The 20660-nt window shown below is 36.5% G+C and overlaps 1 protein-coding gene across 1 annotated transcript in view; it reads left to right on the top strand.

Annotated features, from left to right (window-relative positions):
- The window catches only part of CUBN (cubilin), a 306316-nt gene that overhangs the window by 28907 nt on the left and 256749 nt on the right, over positions 1-20660 (top strand). The window contains exons 15-21 of the mRNA XM_066384573.1: positions 2503-2684; positions 4912-5074; positions 6495-6682; positions 14199-14343; positions 14562-14740; positions 18297-18462; positions 18802-19018. Coding sequence (XP_066240670.1) covers positions 2503-2684; positions 4912-5074; positions 6495-6682; positions 14199-14343; positions 14562-14740; positions 18297-18462; positions 18802-19018 — 1240 coding nt within the window. The remainder of the gene's footprint in view (positions 1-2502; positions 2685-4911; positions 5075-6494; positions 6683-14198; positions 14344-14561; positions 14741-18296; positions 18463-18801; positions 19019-20660) is intronic.

Here is a 20660-nt window from a genome sequence, read left to right as displayed (position 1 = left end):
GATGGCTCCATGGCCTCTGCCTCAGGTGCTAGAATGGCCCTAGTTGCAACAGAGCAATGCCCCAGATGGGCAGAGCATCGTCCCCTGGTGGGCATGCCAGGTGGATCCTGGTCGGGCACATGTGGGAGTCAGACTGCCTCCCCATTTCCAACTTCAGAAAAATACAAAAAAAAAAAAAGAAAACAACAATAACAACAAGAACAAAACAGTATACCAGAACTGTAATTTATTTATCAATAATCTGTGGAACTATTTCTGGAATTTTTCATCTTTTTTTTTTTTTACATTTTTAAAAATTATTTTTAATGGGGTGACATTGATAAATCAGGGTACATATGTTCAGAGAAAACATCTCCAGATTATTTTGACAATTGATTATGTTGCATACCCCTCACCCAAAGTCAAATTGTCTTCTGTCACCTTCCATCTGGTTTTCTTTGTGCCCCTCCCCCCACCAAGTCCTCCAACCCCCTTCCCTAATTACCATCACATTCTTGTCCAGAATTTCTCATCTTTATATTGGTCTATTTATTCTCATGCCACTTTGGCTTGATTACAGAAGCTTGAATCTGGTTATGTAAATACTATAACTTCATTCTTTTAAAACATGTGGGTTCTTTACATTTCTATATAAATGTTAAACTCCATTTGTTAATTACCCACAATAATCTGCTGGGTTTTTCTTAGCATTGCATGCAATCTATAATCAACTTGGAAAAAAATTACTTCTTAAAAATTTTGACCCTATCAATTCATGAACTTAGACTATTTCTTTTTTTTTTTTTTTTTTAATTTCTGAAGCTGGAAATGGGGAGAGACAGTCAGACAGACTCCCGCATGCGCCCGACCGGGATCCACCCCGCACGCCCACCAGGGGCGAAGCTCTGCCCACCAGGGGGCGATGCTCTGTCCCTCTGGGGCATCGCTCTGCCGAGATCAGAGCCACTCCATCGCCTGGGGCAGAGGCCAAGAAGCCATCCCCAGCGCCCGGGCCATCCTTGCTCCAATGGAGCCTTGGCTGCGGGAGGGGAAGAGAGAGACAGAGAGGAAGGGGGGGGGGGTGGAGAAGCAAATGGGCGCTTCTCCTATGTGCCCTGGCCGGGAATTGAACCTGGGTCCCCCGCACGCCAGGCCGACGTTCTACCGCTGAGCCTACCGGCCAGGGCCTGAACTTGGACTATTTCTATATTTATTTAGTTCTTTTTAAATTTATCTTAGTAATGCTTTATGATTTCAGGATTTATTTATTTCTTATCTTTTGTTATTTTTTTCTAGATAGTTAATATTTTATGTTATGATAAATGACATTTTTCTAAGATTTTATTCTCCATTTGTTGTTAATATATTTGTATTTTTCTTATTATAAAGTTGAGCATCTTTTCATATGTATTTTAAAAGGCATTAAATTTTTTCAATGAACTCTTTATATCTCTCTTTTTGCAGAAGCTCTTCACATATTGGGAAATTAATTCTTTGTATTATGTATTGCATTGTTCGCAGTTTGCCATTAACGTTTCACTTTGCTCAGGATCTTTTCATTTTTTTACCATATGATAATTTTTTAAGTACAAAGTTTTGAAAAAGTGTCTTCCCCTGAGCAACTGAGATGTTTTCTCATTATAAACAGTGGGAATTACATTACTAATTTGTTTCATTTTCTTTTTACCTTGGCAACAAAATTTTTGTCCAAATAACCTGCATAACTATGTAAATCTCATATCTTGCCTATCTGAAATGTCATCTTATTTTATTTATTTTTCTAATTTATATTTATGGCAGTCTAGATTTCTATTTAGTGTTTTATTTTTTGATTTGGCAGTAGCACTTCTCATGAGCCACCACAGGTTTCCTGTTAAATAAATGTGGAAAGAAAAGAATCTTCCAGTCATTGATAAACAACTGATAGAGTACAGTGGGGATGTTAGTGAAGTAGGTGTCAGAAAGCCTGGCCCAGTCCGTTAGTTACTCCCTCCCTGGGCAAGTGACTCAACCACTACACACATTTGAATTCCTTTACTTGTAAAATCAATGCTTTGACTATATCAGAAAGTGTTAAGAAACCTCAAATGAAAATTGTGTAGCACTTAACTATTCTAATGCATAAAATGATCTGGTTTGTAGAAAGACATAGGGACTGACAGAATTTCTAGGATTTTTAAAGAGTTAATGTGCAGAATGAACCTCAAAATGCAAAAACTGTATCTGTCTTCCCGTTATTTATTGCTCAGATGATTCAGCACTATGTTTTAATCTTACAACCATAGGATGGCTGACAAGTATAAAGCTTAACACATGGGTGATTCACTTATTTATCAATTGATTCTTCTAGATTTATAACTTTATCAAACTGAAAAACTGAAAGTCTCATTTAATTTATGAGGTTATCAAGACTACACGTAGTTATTTAAATGAAGCTGGGCTTCTCACAGAAACGGCTATGATAATGCTACATGAATTATAACTTGTACACAGATGTAAAGTTATTTTTTCTTCTTATTTTAGAATGTGGAGGAATACTGACTGGTCCTTACGGTTCTATTAAGTCTCCGGGATATCCTGGGAACTATCCCTCAGGAAGAGATTGTGTCTGGAGAGTTTTAACCAGTCCTGGCCTTCTGATAACATTTACTTTTGGGACCTTGAGTCTGGAACATCATGATGACTGCAGCAAAGATTATCTTGAGGTAAACAACTGTATTTAGATAGAATTTATCATCATATGATTAGAACTCTGGTAACCGTGGTTTGGTGATGCCCATGGATGACCACAATTTTTATTAGTAATAATTGGATATATTCTTCAATAAGAAGCCAATGTCTAAGTCTTACTAATTCCTTATTCTTAATCATGCCAGATTGTTACTTCTGTTTCATTTGAATCTAAAAAAAAAGATTGCCTTACTTGCTCCTGTCATTTCCTGGAAGCTCAGAGTCCACAGGAATAGCAGAATTACTGGGATAATCACTAAGTAAAGGGTATCTTCTCCAATGCAGATTCAAATCTTCATTTGTTTGGGGTAAACTGCTAAGGTATTTCACAAATTGACCATAGTGTTCCATGAAGAAAAATAATAGCAATTGCACAGAAATGAATTCACAAAGGATGAGTTTTGCCAGACTATATTGAATAACTGTCATTAGGAGAAGCAGAGTCAGCCAGTGTCCCTTTTGCTTACTATTAGTAAAAGATTAAAATATGGAAAAAGAAAAGGCTTTCATATTCAGATACCATATGAATAGAGGTATATAAAAACATGTGCTCTCCACTGTAGACCGAAAGATCATCGAGAAGATTGAGTTCTTTACTTGTTTCTGTCTTATCACCATAAATCTCAGTATCCCCTGCAGTGGTGATAAAGGACAATATGCTTTTCCAAGACCATTAGAGGAGAATGTAATGCTACAAAATTATTCATAAAGGATAGGAGGGTGTGAGTGTCAAACTATGGTCTCCACAAGTTAAAATGACTAGTAATTTAGCAGCTGTGATAAATTCGAAACCTTTGGGAATGACTGGAAAATCTACCTCTCTCTGGAAATTTTCATCAAGATAATCTTCTGAATTTTGACATTAATGTGAAATTTCTTGAAATTAATTTTCAATAAATTCCATCAAATTAAAATCAGAAGCATTTTTTTTACTTCTACATATTAATTTGGATGCACATATAACAGAAAGTATCAATCACTCTGACAATATTTAAATGCCTCTCATTTCTCAACAAGCTATATTTCAAGGAATGAGTTAAATACAGGAATTAAGTAATGCTGCCTCATAACTTTGCTGACAATAGTAAAAGTAACTTGAATGGACAAAACTGGCCACATTAAAATATTTAGTCCTTTGCTGTCTTGGTGTTCTATGCAGTAATAGAATTTGTGATCACAACACAACTATAGAGGTTATTAACATGATTACTTAATAGATAAAAAATCCACAATTAAAAAAAGGTTTTGATTTCTAAGGTCACATCATTGTTGTGGTACTTTATTACAATTAAAGTTGCACTTTTTAAATTCCAGTAATCCTCTTTCTGTTGTGTCTAATCCGACTTCACTTCCTTTCCACCTCTGATCCTTCCAGACACCTAGACCAAGCTGTCAATCAATGAACATTGCCGCCATTCCTTCTCCTACTGTTTTTGCATAAATTAATTTTCTTCTTCTAGATTACCAGGGACTCATAATCTCATAATTTCAAAACAAATAGCTGGGGAGAGAGCCTAGAAAAGAAAATATTGAGTTTAGAAATATCATGAGAAAAATTCCAGTGTATGTCCCTCCTCTGAACTGAAATTCAAACAGAAGATAAGGTATGAGGTATGGGAAAAGAGATTGCCCTTTACGGAGCCCCAACCGAGTCTTAGATAGACACATGAATGAAAAACCTGCCAGAGGCCCTGGTTGGTTGGCTTAGTGTAGACCATTGATCTGTTGTGTGAATGTCCCGGGTTCAATTCCTGGTCAGGGCACACAGGAGAAGTGACCATCTGCTTCTTCACTCCCTCCCCTCCCCCTTCTCTCTCCCACTCTCTCACTTCCTCTTCCTCAGCCAAGGCTCAATTGGTTCAAGCGCATCAGCCTGGGCACCAAGGATGGCTCTGTGGAGCCTCCACCTGAGATACTAAAAATAGCTCAATTGAGAGGATGGCTCTAGATCAGCAGATCATGGGCCCCAGGTGGGGTGGCTGGGTGGATCCGGTCGGGGCACATAGAGGAGTTTGTTTATCTCCCTTCCTCTCACTTGGAAAAGAAGAAAAAAATCCTCAACAAAACAAAACAAACAAAAACACTGCCAGAGCCATTACTTTTAACTGATGGGTTTTCTGAAATAAATGTACAAAATCATTTGGTTTGTTAAAACCTGACCATTAGAGCTTACTGATTCATTTTTTGTTGTTTTTGTTTTAGATTCGAGATGGTCCTTTGAATCAGGATCCTGTTCTTGGGAAATTCTGCAGCACTCTGTCTGTCCCTCCACTCCAGACAACAGGTCCCTTTGCCAGACTTCATTTTCATTCTGATAACCAGATTACTGACCAAGGCTTCCATATCACCTATTTAACATCGCCTTGTAAGTAACCTGACATTGGGAGTTTATTCTGAATGTGCAGGACAGTGCTAGGCGTGTAGCTGGTTTATTTTTTAGTGTGGTACTGCAAATGACTTACTTTCTGACTAACAACATGCATTTATAAAGATTTCCCTTACAGTTCCAGGTTTTTTCTTTATCTTTTCAATATTCTATTATTAATGTTACAATATTCCTCTATTTTTAAATTGTGGGATCCATATTATGGTAACTATATGTGATGCACCTAAAGTGAAATGAGTTATGCTTCAGTTCCTTAGCTATTATTCAGTGTTTTTTGTGAGAGACGTTGTTCATGAGAGAAATGCAGTCTATCTTGAAATATGTTAGGTTTTATAGCTAGCATGCTTTCATTTGTACTGACACCTTAAAACAGACCAACACGCCAACACAAGACAAAGAAATGCTCTATGATATTTCCTTTAGGGCTGTAAAAGATTTTGTTCTTAACTTATATCATCGTGCCTTGATGGGAATTCAAAGGAAAACATAACTTAGGTCACAGTATCAGGAAATTAATAATGAATTAATAATTTTTTCTGGTCCCCTTCCTCTGTTTCCCTTGGCTTCAAGCTGACTCTGCTGCTGACCTGTCACTTCGGTAGTCCACACCTGTGTTCTTTCCCCTAACCACTTCTGTCTATCCTGTATTCATTATTCCTTTAATCTGATTCATTTTTCTGGCTATATATTTTATGTTGTCACATGTATTTTATAAATTGCCTCAGATCTTTTTGGAATGAAGGAGAGTATAAATATATTTTAAAAAACAATTTATAGAAGATGGTGTTAGATGGGAATTTAGATTGCCCATCTCTACATCTGTTTCTTTAGGCACTAGATCAGTGGTAGTCAACCTGGTCCCTACCGCCCACTAGTGGGCATTCCAGCTTTCATGGTGGATGGTAGTGGAGCAACCAAAGTATAAATAAAAAGAAAGATTTAACTATAGTAAGTTGTTTTATATTTATTCTGCCAAACTTAGCAAAAATCCGACATAAAGTACTTGGTAAGTAATTATTATTATATGCTTTACGTTGCTGTAACTCTGCTTTATACATTTTATAAAGTAAAGAGTTACTTCCCTACTTTATAAATCACCATTACTGTGGAACTGGTGGGTGGTTAGAAAATTTTACTACTAACAGAGATACAAAAGTGGGCGGTAAGTGTGAAAAGGTGGTTGTGTATCCCTGCACTAGATGGTTGTCTCACAAGCACATGTCCGACTGGAAATCTTATAATTAGACAAAGAATATAAATATATAAACCTGCCCAGGGTGAACGAAGGGGGTATATGACTGCTTGTGTATGTGTATATGTTTTTGAAAATGTATCTAATGCCAGTGAACCAGAGGAATGGTCACCCACACAACCTTATCCTTCTTTGCCTTCTCTTTAGCGGACCCACTTTGTGGAGGGAACTACACAGATGCAGAGGGTCTCCTCTCTTCCGACTTGTCTGGACCTTTCACTCATGACACACAATGCATCTATATCATACAGCAGCCCTTGGGAGAACAAATACAAGTCAACTTCACCCACGTAGAGCTGGAAGGCCAGAGTGGCTGTTCTCAGAGCTACATTGAGGTAACTTTTACTACAAGTGTCCCTTCCATGATGCTTTTCAATGTTTTTATGTTCTGTAGAGCAGTAGTCTTCAAATGGCCATTGGGCCAACAGCATCTAGATCACCTGGATGACCTAAAAGTTAGAAAGAAATTCTATACCCTAGTTCAGACAGACTAGATCAGAACCTCTAGGGGTAGGCCAGTCATCTCTCTTTTAACAGACCCTCCAGGTAATTCTGATGCAGGCTAGAGTCTGAAAACAACTGTTCTAGAGAGTGTGAAAGAATTTGCCAAAAACAGATCTATGGATGGAGAAACAGGAGATCAGTGATGGAATAGCAAAGGACAAAAATGAAACCTGAGACTAGAAATTCATAAAAATGCTAAATTATAAGCTATACTGAAAGGGTCTCATCGGCTGTCTCTGAACTGGTAAATTCAAGGCAAAAGTTGGAAATTTGGCCTGGGAAAACCCTGCATTTTTTAAGGTTTTTTTATCATTCATTTCCTTGATTTATCCTCTCAAAGCTCAGAAGAAAAGGTAGGGCATCTTATAGAAGCAAGATCGGCAGCATTCAGGTGAGGATCTGTCCAAAGTTATAGATTATACAGTTGTCAAATGACTGAACCAAAATGAGAATGTAGATGAATTAGCTCTAATCCCTTTGTGGCAACAAAATACTCTTGTCAATATCTTTTACAAAGTTTAATATTTCATGTATTTTTTTTGGTCTGATAACTTCAGAACAATTAAGAGTTCATGTAGCTCTTTAATGAAATTCAATTAAAGTGTAGTCATAAAGGACATATCATTTCAGATGCTTTGATGACTCCTTAAAGCCAGTAGAACCACCATAAAATACAGGTACTCGGATTTCCCTGAAAATTAGTTAAATTTTTTCCTGTCTGAGAAAAGCACTGTTCCTAGTCTCATGTTATAGTCCTGTGACCAGGGAGCCAGTTATGAAACTGGGAAATTCACAACGGCTTCATCCACAGGGAAGGTGAGCCACCTCCCGCGGTCACAGCTACACTATTGCAGTCCTGTTCTTATCAGAGACAGCATAACCGGAACTGTTCCAAGAAATTCCAATTTTCAGGCCCACCATCCCAGACATGGAACCGTAAGCAAGTAACAACTTCTCTGAGCCTTCATTTCCTGTGATCAAATTTGGAATAATGGTTGTTGTGAGGATTTAATAAATAAATTTACATATATATGAATTAATATATACTATAAATTATATATAATATAGAATATAGAATATATTATGTGATATAATATATATCATACATTATATATTGCATGTATAATATATAATATATTATATATATTATGTATCTGTGTGAATATATATATAAGGTCTACTGGAAAGTTCTGTCTGTTTCTATCACAACAAGTTTTGACACGTAAGCACATGTTTATTTGGTGCATGTGTGCCTCTCTATTTTTATCACTTAATGTATACATACTGATGTAGCAAATTAACTAAAACAAAGTTGATTCACATTAGTCTTATGTGTGAAGCGATAGTGTACCCATGGCTACTGATAAAATTCATTTACGCCACTGTATTTTTACGAATTCCAACAAGGAAGAAATGCTGCAGAAGCATGTAGAAATTTATTGAAAGTGTTTGGTGAAGGTACAGTTTCTGATAGGACATGCAGAAGATGGTTTGAAAAATTCAAAACAGGTGATTTCAACCTTTCTGATAAGCCACGTTCTGGGCGACCATCTTTGATCGATGACGATGTTGTTAAGACCATGTTGGAGCAAGATCCTTTTCTGACAACACCGGAGATTGCAGAAAGGCTTAATTCAGCTCTGAAAACCATTTTGGACCATATTCGGAAGATAGGATTGGTGTGGAAATATATTATTTAATAAAGTTTATTGACGGTAAGAAAAATTTGTATTTTGTTTTATTCCAAAAACGGACAGAACTTTCTGGTAGACCTTATATATATACATACATACACACACATGGATTAATTAATTTATTGGGCCCTGGCCAGTTGGCTCAGAGGATTAAAAAATATCATTCATTTATCTATTTATTCTCTAAATATTTGCCTAACAACTTAGCTACCAAGCACTGTGTTAGGGGATAGCTGTGTAAAATAAACATATTAAACATGTAAACACACCTTTACGTAAAACTTAGCAAGTATTCTTGATTATAAAAAAAAGTTTTAAAACAGATGGTAAAAAATAAGGCTATTGACAGAGGTGTTAGCAAGGGCACTGTTTCACAAGGCATAAAAAGCTTTATAATTTTAACTATGAAATCATGAAGCCCAATAAGAACAAGGAAGGATAATAACCTTAGGAAATCATTTTGGGTCCTTGTGTAGACTCTCCTCTCTTCTCTCTACCTCTATTCTCTCAGTTCCAGTCAGCCTACATTCCTTTGCCTGAGCCCACATTAACCCAAGGCTAGTCTCCAGGCCACCTTTATTTTATCTAAGGAGCATTTCAATCTGAAGCTCCCTTCACAAGAAGTCCCATGTGGACATTTCTGTATGGTAGAGTTCTGTCTTCAGCTCTTGGTTGGGCGAAGCCCAAGTATCAGCATATTTGGCATTCTTTGAATGAAAACTTAATACTAAAGTAGATTTTTGAAATTGTTATGTAAAAACAAATCTGGGTACACAGCAGATAAAAACAAGTGGACATATGCATTAAGATGTAGCTTTGGGACCTGATTCATTACAGATGTTAACACATACTACTAACTGGGTTCTAGATTTTACTTTGAAAATTTCAGATAAGTGGGTTTTGGCCCAGTGAATTTTAGCTCTTGCTACAGGCTAAAAATTGTGAGTTACAGGTTATATATTGGGTCCTTGGGCCTGAAACAATCAAGGCTGCTGGATGAATAAGGCAGTCGATGAGAATGGATCTGGTCCTCAGAATGCTAGAAAATTTAGTTGGTTCTTGTCATTTCTTTGTTATGTGATCACTCTAAAGAATGAATTTGGTGTGACACTTGCAAGTGACTATGGCATGGTTTCATCTGACTTCTTAAGAAAAACCATGTTCAAATATGATCATCTTTCTCCAGATTATGCTGCAATAACAAGTAGTCAATAACAATGCAACAAATCAAAAACAGTAACAAACAAAAAACTTCTGTGGCATACAGCAATGTACACTTATTCTTTGGTCATGTTAACATGTTGGTTTGGGGTCAGCAGCAGCTCTGTTGATCTGTTCCCTATCCCATGAGTCACTGGGACTCAGGCTCAGGCTCTTGGTCTTGTGAGAAGGGCAAGTAAGAGATTGTTGAATAATGCAATGATCTGCAAAGCTTCTACTCAGAAATTGCATATCACTTCTGCTCGCATTCTGTTGGGCAAAGCAAGCCCTATGGCCAAACCCACAGTCAGTGGGAAGAAGAAGTCCTTATTCTCCATGGGGAAGCATTGCTAGTCGCATGGCAGTAAGCAAAGGGAAATAATAACAGTCTATTCCAGTGCATAAGCACAAAGAAAAGGGATTTGGGGGAGGAGGGGTAGGGAAGACAAGGGGTCACAAATTCATAAATCCTAGAATATTGGATGCAAGATGTACTACAAAGTGTTTGAGGTCACTTTAGAACATTTAGTCAATTGTTTTTGAATGTCTTTTTCAAAGAGGTTGTGGTTTAAGGTATTGCTATGTCTGGGGTCCAGAGAGAATACAGGCTTTCAGAATTAATGAGGTTTCATTTTCACACACAGAGAGAAACACAGCCAAAATCAATTGTGCCTCTAGGTTTAGGACCCTGGAGCCCTCTAAGTTCTTCTGCTAACATTTGGACTGCAGCTGCCTTTCTCCTTGCTAACGCCCTTGAATTTCATTAGCGAGGCCCAGGGGAATGGCCCACTTTAGCTGGCTCTGATGCTGTTGGGCTGTTTTTCTTCCTATTTCTCATCTTCTAATGGGCTGAAGAGAAAAGAGAGACCACAATCTCAGCAGAAGCAAATAGACCCCGGGAGAATTAGAAAGCAGGAAGGTATCTTACTCTGTGTTTCATGCTTTCTGGTTTCAAAGAATTGTCATATGTCTGCATCTCTAACAAAATCGAACCATCATACTCTGCCTTAAAATTAATAAATCAACAAGTATTTGTTAGACACCTGTTTATAAAGTTCTGTGTTTAGGTGCTAAAGGAGATACAGAAATTTTGCTTCTTTCAGAAATTTTCTGTTTGATTAGAGAGGTATTTAGCATAATTTTATGACCCTAGGCAAAAATTTTGTGTTATAGCTCATAGGAAGGAACTGGTGTTGTGAGTCAGTGGAGAGGCATGTTGTTTTTAAGACTCTATCCTATGGTTGTACCATAATCTATTTAGTTACCCACCTATTATCAAGATGTGGAATATTTTCAATTCTCGTGATTATAGAACATACTTTGATGTGAGTCCTTGTGTGTCTTTGCCTGCATTTTGGATGATTTCCTTATGGTAGTGTGTTAGAGTTCCAAAACCAGGAACATTTTGAAGACTCTTGATACATACTGTCAAATTATTTTCCAGAAATGTGTACCTCCATCAGTTACAGATGAGAGTAACTGTGTTTCCAGATCCCCACCAGCTTTGAGTATCATCCTTTCAAAATCTTCCCCTTAGTGCCTGTTCCCCAGGTCTGGATAATCCTCTAAATCTCCGTCTAAAGGTTATTTCCACAGAGAAGTATTCCATAATCCCTTGTTTGAGTTCAGAGTTTTTGGTTAAGTCAAGGTTCCCTACACTTTAAGACCTTTTTATATCAGTCTTTCACCATTCTGAAATGAAATCCATAGATGATATAACCTCAATATTCTCACTAATACAAAAAATTTAAAGTTATAAATATAAAATTTAGGAGAAATAAGTTAAAAATACACTTATTTTATAGTAAGTTAAAAGCCTGGGTAAGGTGCTCCTGAAGACAAAGTAAAAGTAGTAAAATGTTTGCCCCCTGAGTCGCTATGAACGCCATAGTACAAATACAGACTGACATGACCAGACCAGGTAAATTGGTGGCAAATTTTCTGAAGTGGTTACTAAACTCTTGGCAGATGGCCAGGAAGGAAAAAAAAAGAACCTCTTTCAATTTACCCAGGATTTATAATCCTGGAAAATTCAGTATGTATTACAATTGGGCAAAAATACATTGTGTTTAATATGTTAGATACAGCTAAATTTTACACTTAGTAACAGAATTGTCACTTATATGAATGTCACACAAGACTTAGGAGAATTCTTGTGTGTGGGAGTGTCTCTCACATTTCAGGGTATTTAGTACCTTTGATTTCCAGGAACTAAATGCCAATAGTGCCCACTACTCTTGTGTTAATAACTAAAACAAAACCGGCAGATACTTTCAAAGATTTCCAAAATGCCTAACCAAGAACCATTGTGAGGTAATACTGTAGCACCCTGCACTTTTCCAAACATGACATTCATGCTTTAAAAAAAATGGGCTTGCTTGTCTTACATTCCTTAGGGACACTCTTCACACTCTTAGTATCCCTGGAAAAAGGCACTGGCGTTTATTGATGCCTTGATCATCCTTTTTGAGGGAATAAGTTAACATTTAGATGGCTAGATCTTCTACAATAATTCTATATGGAGTATCATGTATATTTATGGAATAAGTTTTTTTTGTTGTTTTTTTTTCTGAAGTTGGAAATGGGGAGGCAGTCAGACAGACTCCCGCATGTGCCCGATCGGGATCCACCCGGCATGTCCACCAGGGGGCGATGCTCTACCCCTCTGAGGTGTTGCTCTGTTGAGACCAGAGCCATTCTAGCGCCTGAGGCAGAGACTATGGAGCCATCCTCAGCGCCTGGGTCAACTTTGTTCCAATGGAGCCTTGGCTGCGGGAGGGGAAGAGAGAGACAGAGAGGAAGTGGGGGGTGGAGAAGCAGATGGGCACTTCTCCTGTATGCCCTGACCGGGAATCGAACCTGGGACTCCTGCATGCCAGGCCGACACTCTACCATTGAGCCAATAGTCCAGGGCCTGGAATAAGTTTTGATTTATAATAGTCCACATTTTCTATTAGTAGGAATTTTACTGTGGAATTTACATTTTGTTTTATCTATTTGCTTCAACAACTCCTTGATCTAAGCTTAGACTTGGTAACTTCTTCAAAGTTATTAAATGAGGAGTTTTATGACAGGGGTGGGATTTAACCCAGGCCTATATGACTCCATGGATGGTGCACATGGCCACTACACTATAAGATATTGATTATTGATAAAAACAATTGGTCTTTATTATATGCAACGTTTTTTCTTTTGCTCCTAATTTTCTGAGAATTTTGTTTCTAAGAAATAAGAATGCTAACATTTCTTGACATCTGTGTAGATATATGATTTATCTTTGAAACTGTTGATGAACTTAATTTATAATTTGTCATTGCAGACAATCTTGCATTACATTTATTCTTACATTTGATTTGGTATGTAAGCCTAACAATGGAGTGAACTCCTTTTTTCTAAAACTGGGTTTAGGATTTTTATGTCTATGTTAATAGGTGAGATCAACCCATAGTTTTCATTTGTATTTATGGTGGGATTTAGTAAGATGGTCTTGAGAAAATTAGTGGGAAATTGTTCCATATTTGAGAGTGTTTTAGAATAAATTATATATGGGAATTATCTGTTCCTTAAAAGTTTAAAATAATTTAACAAGTAAGGCATCTTCTGTGATAGTGTTTGAAATTTTATCGATGGCTTGCTGTCTATTCCAATTTTATTTTCCTTCTCCTTGAGATAATTTTAGTTTTTTATATTTTTTCTGGAAATAACCATTTTAAATATTCAACAACATATTGTAGAATTATACATAGATTATCTTACTAAACAAATTCTTCAGTTGTCTGTGCATTTATATCACCTTTGTCATTTTAAATTTTGTGTATTTGTGCTTATTTTCTTTACTTTCTTTTATTTTTATTGCCAAATATATATCTTTTATATTCTCATATCTGAACCTTTTTTGAAAAACAGTTCTTGAATATATTCAGGAAATATTTTTGCTTTTGTATTCTATTTATTAGATTTTGATTTAAAATTTACTTTATTATTTCTCATTTCAATACTTTTTAAAATTTTTAAGTGGACTCCTTAGAGTCTCCTTCTCTTGTCTCATGTAATTCTCTGTTTTTCTTTCAGAAATGAAAGCAGTTTAATCTATAACTGATTTGATTACAGATGTGGCTAAAACTTACATATTTTGATATGCTGTGTCCTCATATTTTGTTGTTTTCTAAATAATCCAAAGTTATACATTTGTTTTATCTTTGATATTGTGAAAATTATTAGGAAAACATTTTTGCTTTTGAATATTTTTGGCTTAAGATTTTGTCATTAATTTTAGTGTTAGTCTATTGTGCTGAAAAAAAAAATGATCCACTACTTTCAAATATAAATATGTAACCCAAATTAGATTATAACTCATTTTAAATCTGCTATTTTCTCATCTCCAATGAATACCACCCTAGCCAAGGTAATGTTGCTGATTAGAATTATAGATCTATTTTATTTTTCTGTTTAGGTTTTAGATAATGATATGTTACTTGGAAAAGTCTGTGGCAATGAAACCCTCTCTCACATTAAATCCATTACCAACAGTATCTGGGTCAGGTTTATAGTGGATGCTTCTGTTGTAAGAGCTGCCTTCAGAGCAGTTTATCAAGTAGGTAAGAAAACTTATACCTTAATTTTTAAATGTATAATTTCCCTGATTGTAACATTTTAATTTCTTGAAATAATTTTGTCATTTTATGTCCTCAAGCGGCAAGAGAAAAAATCTAGTACATCCCATTATATCCTTGCACTTAATTAGAATTTGCAATAAAATTGAGGGCAAGGGTCATTTCTCTCTGGGCAAACACTACTCTCGTTTGTATATTTACAGCTTGCGGAGGTGAATTAACTGGAGAAGGAGTCATTCGCTCGCCCTTTTATCCTAACGTGTATCCAGGAGAAAGGATCTGCAGGTGGGCTGTCCACCAGCCCCAGGGCCAAGTCGTTCTTCTCAGCTTCACTGCATTTGAAATCGGAAGTTCTGCCCACTGTGATACAGATTATATTGAAGTAAGAGTAAAACATCTTTGAATATTTATATTTGGTTGGATAGTGTTAAAATATTATGTTATTTTACCTTAAAATCAATTACATGAAACAAAACTAGTTTGTACAGACTGCTATTTCTTGTGAATATAGATGTAAAAATCCTCAGCAAAATACTAGCTAACTGAATCCAGCAGGATGTAGAAGGATTATATGCCATGGCCAAGTGGGGTTTATCTCAGAAATATAAAATGGGTATACATCCAAAAATCATTAATAGTAAAATGAAATAAACACATACCACACACACAGTTACCTCAACAGATGCCAAGAAGGGACTTGACAAAGTCCAATACTTTTTCATGATAAAAACACTCAACAAATTAAGAATAGCAAGAGACTTCCCTAATCTGATAAAGGACATCTGTAAAAACAAACAAACAAACAAACAAATAAATAAATACAAAAACCCCACAGCTAACATCATGTTTAATGATGGAACACCAAATGCTTTGCCCCTGTAGCCAGTAAAAAGACAAAGGCTTCTTATTCTCACAACTTCTATTCAACATTATACTGAAAATTCTAGTTAGGGCCATTAAGCAAGGAAAGGAAATAAAATGCACCTAGAATAAAAAAGAAAGATTTAAACTACTTCTATTCACAAATAACATAATCTTGTATATAGAAAAATCGTAAGGAGTATATACACATACACAAGCTATCAGAACTAATAAATAAATCCAGCAAGTTGCAGCATACAGGGATCAAACTGAGAAAATAATTTACACTAACAATGAACACTTGGAAAATAAAATCAAAGAAACAATTCTATTTATAATAGCATAAAAAGAATAAACATTAAAGAATACATTTTTTTTTTTGTATTTTTCCTAAGTGAGAAGCGGGGTGAGGGGGTGTGGAGACAGACAGACTCCTGCATGCGCTCTACCAACATCCAGCCAGCATGCTTGCCTAGGGGGAGACGCTCGGCCTCTCTGGGGTGTTGCTCCACTGTAATTGGAGGCACTCTAGCGCATGAGGTGGAGGCCATGGAGTCATCCTCAGCGCCCGGGCTAACTTTGCTCTAATGGAGCCTTGGCTGCAGGAGAGGAAGAGAGAGAGAGAGAGAAAAAAGAGAGGGGGAGGGGTGGAGAAGCAGGTGGGCGCTTCTCCTGTGTGCCCTGGCCGGGAATCGAACCTGGGACTTCCACACGCCAGGCCAACACTCTACCACTGAGCAAACTGGCCAGGGCCTTGAAGAATACGTCTTTTAAAAGATGTGTAATACTTGTATTCTAAAAACTATAAACCATCGTTGAAGAATATTAAAGACCTAAGTAAATGCAAAAACATTTCAATAAATGGAAAAACATCTCATTTTCATGGAATAGAAGACTTAATGTTGTTAAGATGGCAATACCTCCTAAATTTCTCTAAAGATTCAATTCAATTCCTATCAAAATCCCAGCTGGCTCTTTTGCAAAAATTCACAAGCTGATTGCCAAATTCATAGGGAATGCAAGGGAACCAGAATAACCACAGCATTCTTGAAAAAGAACAAAGTTGGAAGACACACTTGCTGACTTCAAAACTTAGAGCAGAGCTACGGTAATCAAGATGTATATTGCTCGAGTAAGGATAAAAATACCAAATAACAAAACAGAACTGAACATCCCAAAATAAATCTATACCTTCCTGGTCAATTGATTTTTGAAAAAAGTGCCAAAGCATTTTAATGAGAAAAAAAAAGTTTTTACACAAATGGTGCTGGATATCTACACACAAAGTTATAAAACTGAACCCCTTTCTACACTATTCACAAAAATTAACTCTAAATTAATCATAGAACTAAATGTGTGAGCTAAAACCCTGAACTCCTAGAAGAAAACATAGAAGTAAGTATTTGTGACCTTGGGTTAGACAAAGCCTTCTTAGATATGATACAAAAAATACAAACAAAAGAAAAATGTAGAAAAGTCAGACTTCATTAAAATGAAAAGTAATCTAACTTTTAAAATGTGCAACAAATAAGAATAAATATTTCTTCAGAGAAAATATACAAATGGCTAATAAGTATATGAAAAGATGCTCAACATCACTGATCATTAGGGAAATGCAAGGCAAACCACAGTGAGGGAGTGCTTCACACCCACTGGGGTGGCTGTAATCAAGGAGTCAGATGACCACAAGTGCTGACAGGATTTGGAGAAAGTGGAACACTTTTATACTTCTACACTGCTGGTGAGCATTTAAATGGTACAGCCCCTTTGGAAAAAGTTAGCAGTTCCTCAAAAAGTTAAACATAAAGTTATTTGATGGAGCAATTTCACTTCTAGGTATATACTCAAAGAAAATAAAATACGTATCTACACAAAAATTTGTGTAAGAGTGACTACAATAATTATTTATAATAGCAAAATAGTATGATGATCTAATTGTTCATCAACTAATGAATGAATTAATGAAATATGCTTTATCTACACAATGGCATATTATATAGCATTAAAAATAATGAAGTGCCCTTGCTGGTTGGCTCAGTGGTAGAGTATAGGCCCAGTGTGTGGATGTCCCAGGTTCAATTCCCAGTCAGGGCACACAGGAGAAGTGCCCATGTGCTTCTCCACTCCTCCCATTCTCACTTCTCTCTTTTTTCCTCCCTTCCTGCAGCCAAGGCTTGATTAGAGCGAGTTGGCCTCAGGTACTGAGGATGGCTCCATGGCCTCCACCTCAGGTGTAGGGGAAAAATGGCTCTGTTTGCAACAGAGCAAGAGCCCCAGATGGGACAGAGCATCGGCCCCTAGTGGGCTTGCTTGGTGGATCCCAGTCGGGCACATGCGGAGTCTGTCTCTACTTCCTCTTCCCTCACTCACTCACTCAAAAAAAAAAAAAAAAAAAAAAGGAATGAAATAATGACATATCACTTTGAAAACATGCTAAGTGAAATAAGCTAGTTACAAAAGGCTATATAGTGTATAATTCCATTTATTTGAAATGAAGAATAGACAATCTGTAGAGATAGAAAATAAATTAGTGGCTGCCTAAAGCTGGGGTTTGAGGAGAATGATTGCTAATGGGCGTAAAGTTACTCAAGGGAGAAAAAATATTCTGAAATTGACTTTTACTATACTAATACAGGGGATCCTCGGGTTATGGACAGTCTCAACATACAGCGTTTTGAGTTTAGGACGCTCACTCCCTAAAAACTTTAAAAAATTGAGACCTGAGTGTTTCTGCGTAAGTTGTTAGCATCGTACTTATGGACCACATGGGCAAACTAGTTAGGTTGCATGCAGAGGAAAAATGCGCAGTTATGTGGCATATGAGTGAGGGAGCTGGCATCCCCCAGTATGCTTACTTATCCCATTTTGGACTGTTAAAAGTGCAAGTGTTCCATTTGTGTCAGGCTAGGGTGTGTTTCGACTTACACCAAAATTCGGATTACGTTACTGTTGTAGGAATGGAACTGTGCCATAACCCAAGGACCCCCTGTAAAAACGTTTCAGAAATAATTATTCTTAAAGCAGTTTTAAAAAATAAGTATCTTATAATAAATTTTAATATATCTTTTTAATCTTAGATTGGTAGCAATTCCATTTTGGGATCTACTGAAAATAAAAAATATTGTGGCACAGACATACCTTCATTTATAACATCCGTGTACAATTTTCTTTATGTCATATTTGTGAAAAGTTCTTCTACTGAAAATCATGGTTTCATGGCTAAGTTCAGTACTGCAAACTTGGGTAAGTGATAGATTCTTCTGCTTTGCCTCTTGGACTTGATTCAGAATAAGTAAACAATGGAAATAAATTATTATAAAATTTTATCTATACTGTAGATGCCTACTCATCTATGCCATAAAACTTTAAGCACACTCAAAGGCAAAATATGTATTTCTTAATCAGTGTATATCAATAGTTAATTGATGTCTATTAATTAGAGAAAAACCAAGTTATCTGAAGTGGCAGATAAAAACATTTTTTTTTTTTTTAGCTTTTAAGAGGTGATTATCAGATTATTTTATTTTGAATTTCAAGTAACTTGTTGGTTACTTGTTCCAACAATTATTTTTATTTCAACAGCATGTGGAAAAGTTCTTACAGAGCCAACAGGAATTATTCAAAGTCCTGGTCACCCAAATATCTACCCCCATGGTATCAACTGTACCTGGCATATATTAGTCCAACCTGGCTACCTGATCAATTTGATATTCAGGAGGTTTAATCTGGAGTTTCATTACAATTGCACAAAAGACTATCTGGACGTTTATGACACAGGCTCTGGGACATCTCTTGGGAGGTGAGATTATTTCGTTTTGTTTTGTTTTCACACAAAAATTTTCTTGCTTCAGTGAAGAATTAAAAATCCACCATGTTGTGTTATGAAAATGAGATGAGATTAACATGCTTCTCAATGACCATTTCTACATCACTACTCTGTAACCTTGGTCTTTCATAATTAAGTTTTGATATATGCGTATACCCATAAAGGCATCACTACATCAAGATACTGCGCATATCCATTATCCTCAGGCCCTTTTTCCTCCTTATCCCCAGGAGACCACTAGCCTGCTTTCTATCACTGTTTTAGTTTGCATATTCTGGAGTTGGAATCACACTGTATAACCTATTTTTTTAAATTGGCTTTTCCTAGTTAGCATAATGCTTTTATTGAGCTTCTCGGATCTGAGGGCTTATAATTTTATCAAATGTGAAACACTTTTGTTCATTAGCTCTTGAAATACTTGAAATTCTGTCTCCCTTTTCTTTTGAAGACTTGGATTACTTGTACTTTAGTCCATTTGATATTGTCCCACAACTTACTGATACTCTGTTTTTTTAAATTTTGCATCATTCTCTGTGTTTCATTTTGAAAAGTTTCTATTGTTATGTATTCAAGTGTTCTAATCTGTTCTTCTATAATGTCTGTTCTGCTGTTAACCCTACCACATGTATTTTTCATGTTAGGTAGTGTAGTTTTCATCTCTAGAACTTTAATTTGGGCCATCTTTCGTTATCTTTCATGTTTCTACTTTGCACATTAATTTTTTCCTCTAGCTTCCTAAATTTGTGGGATTCAGTTATAACTATTTTAATGTGTGTGACTGCTAATTTAGTCATCTGTGCCATTTCTTACATGTTTTGGTTAGTCAGTCTTTCTTCCTATTATGGGTTATACTTTCCTCTTTCTTTTAATGTCTGGCAATATTTAGTAGGATCCAGACATTTTCAATTTTGTGTTTTTGTGCACTGGACATTAATGTATTCCTATAAGTATTCTTATGCTTTGTCTTGGGATGTAGCTAAGTTACTTGGAGACAATTTGATCATGTCCAGTTTGCTTTTAAAGTCATTTGTTTACCTTTGCTGCTTGATATTTAGTGTCTTCAAAGCCATTGTTCTATATATTTTAATTGTTTCAGGTGGAAGGTTACATCCAGCCTGTTATTACATCTTTTAGAAATGGAAATCTCCTGATATTTTTTAAAATTACTTTTCTTGCATTTCATTTTTTCATCTATTTTTAAACATTTTCCTCTTATCCATTATTTTCCTTTTTCTTTTTTTTTTTTTTTAAATTTTAAGTGCAAGGAGGAGAAATAGAGTGACAGACTCCCACATGCGCCCCAGCTAGGATCTGCCTGGTAACTGGGCTGATGCTCTGCCCATGTGGGGCCATGCTCGCAACCAAGCTATTTTTAGCATCTGAGGTGGAGGCTCCATGGAGCCATCCAGTGCCCAGGGCCAATGTACTCAAATCAATCAAGCCATGGCTGTGGCAGGAGAAGGGGGGAGAAGCCAACGGTTGCCTTTCCCGTGTGCTCTGACCAGGAATCGAACCCAGGACAGGACTCCCACATGTCAGGCTGACATTTTACCACGGAGTGAACTGGCCAGGCCCATTCCTTTCTTAAAGAAATGTATTTTCCCCCCTTTTTGTC

This window comes from Saccopteryx leptura, chromosome 5 (genome assembly GCF_036850995.1).
Source record: "Saccopteryx leptura isolate mSacLep1 chromosome 5, mSacLep1_pri_phased_curated, whole genome shotgun sequence".
NCBI classification, from domain to species: domain Eukaryota; kingdom Metazoa; phylum Chordata; class Mammalia; order Chiroptera; family Emballonuridae; genus Saccopteryx; species Saccopteryx leptura.
Note: the sequence above shows the minus strand (reverse complement) of the source record. Positions and strands in the feature narration are given on the sequence as shown.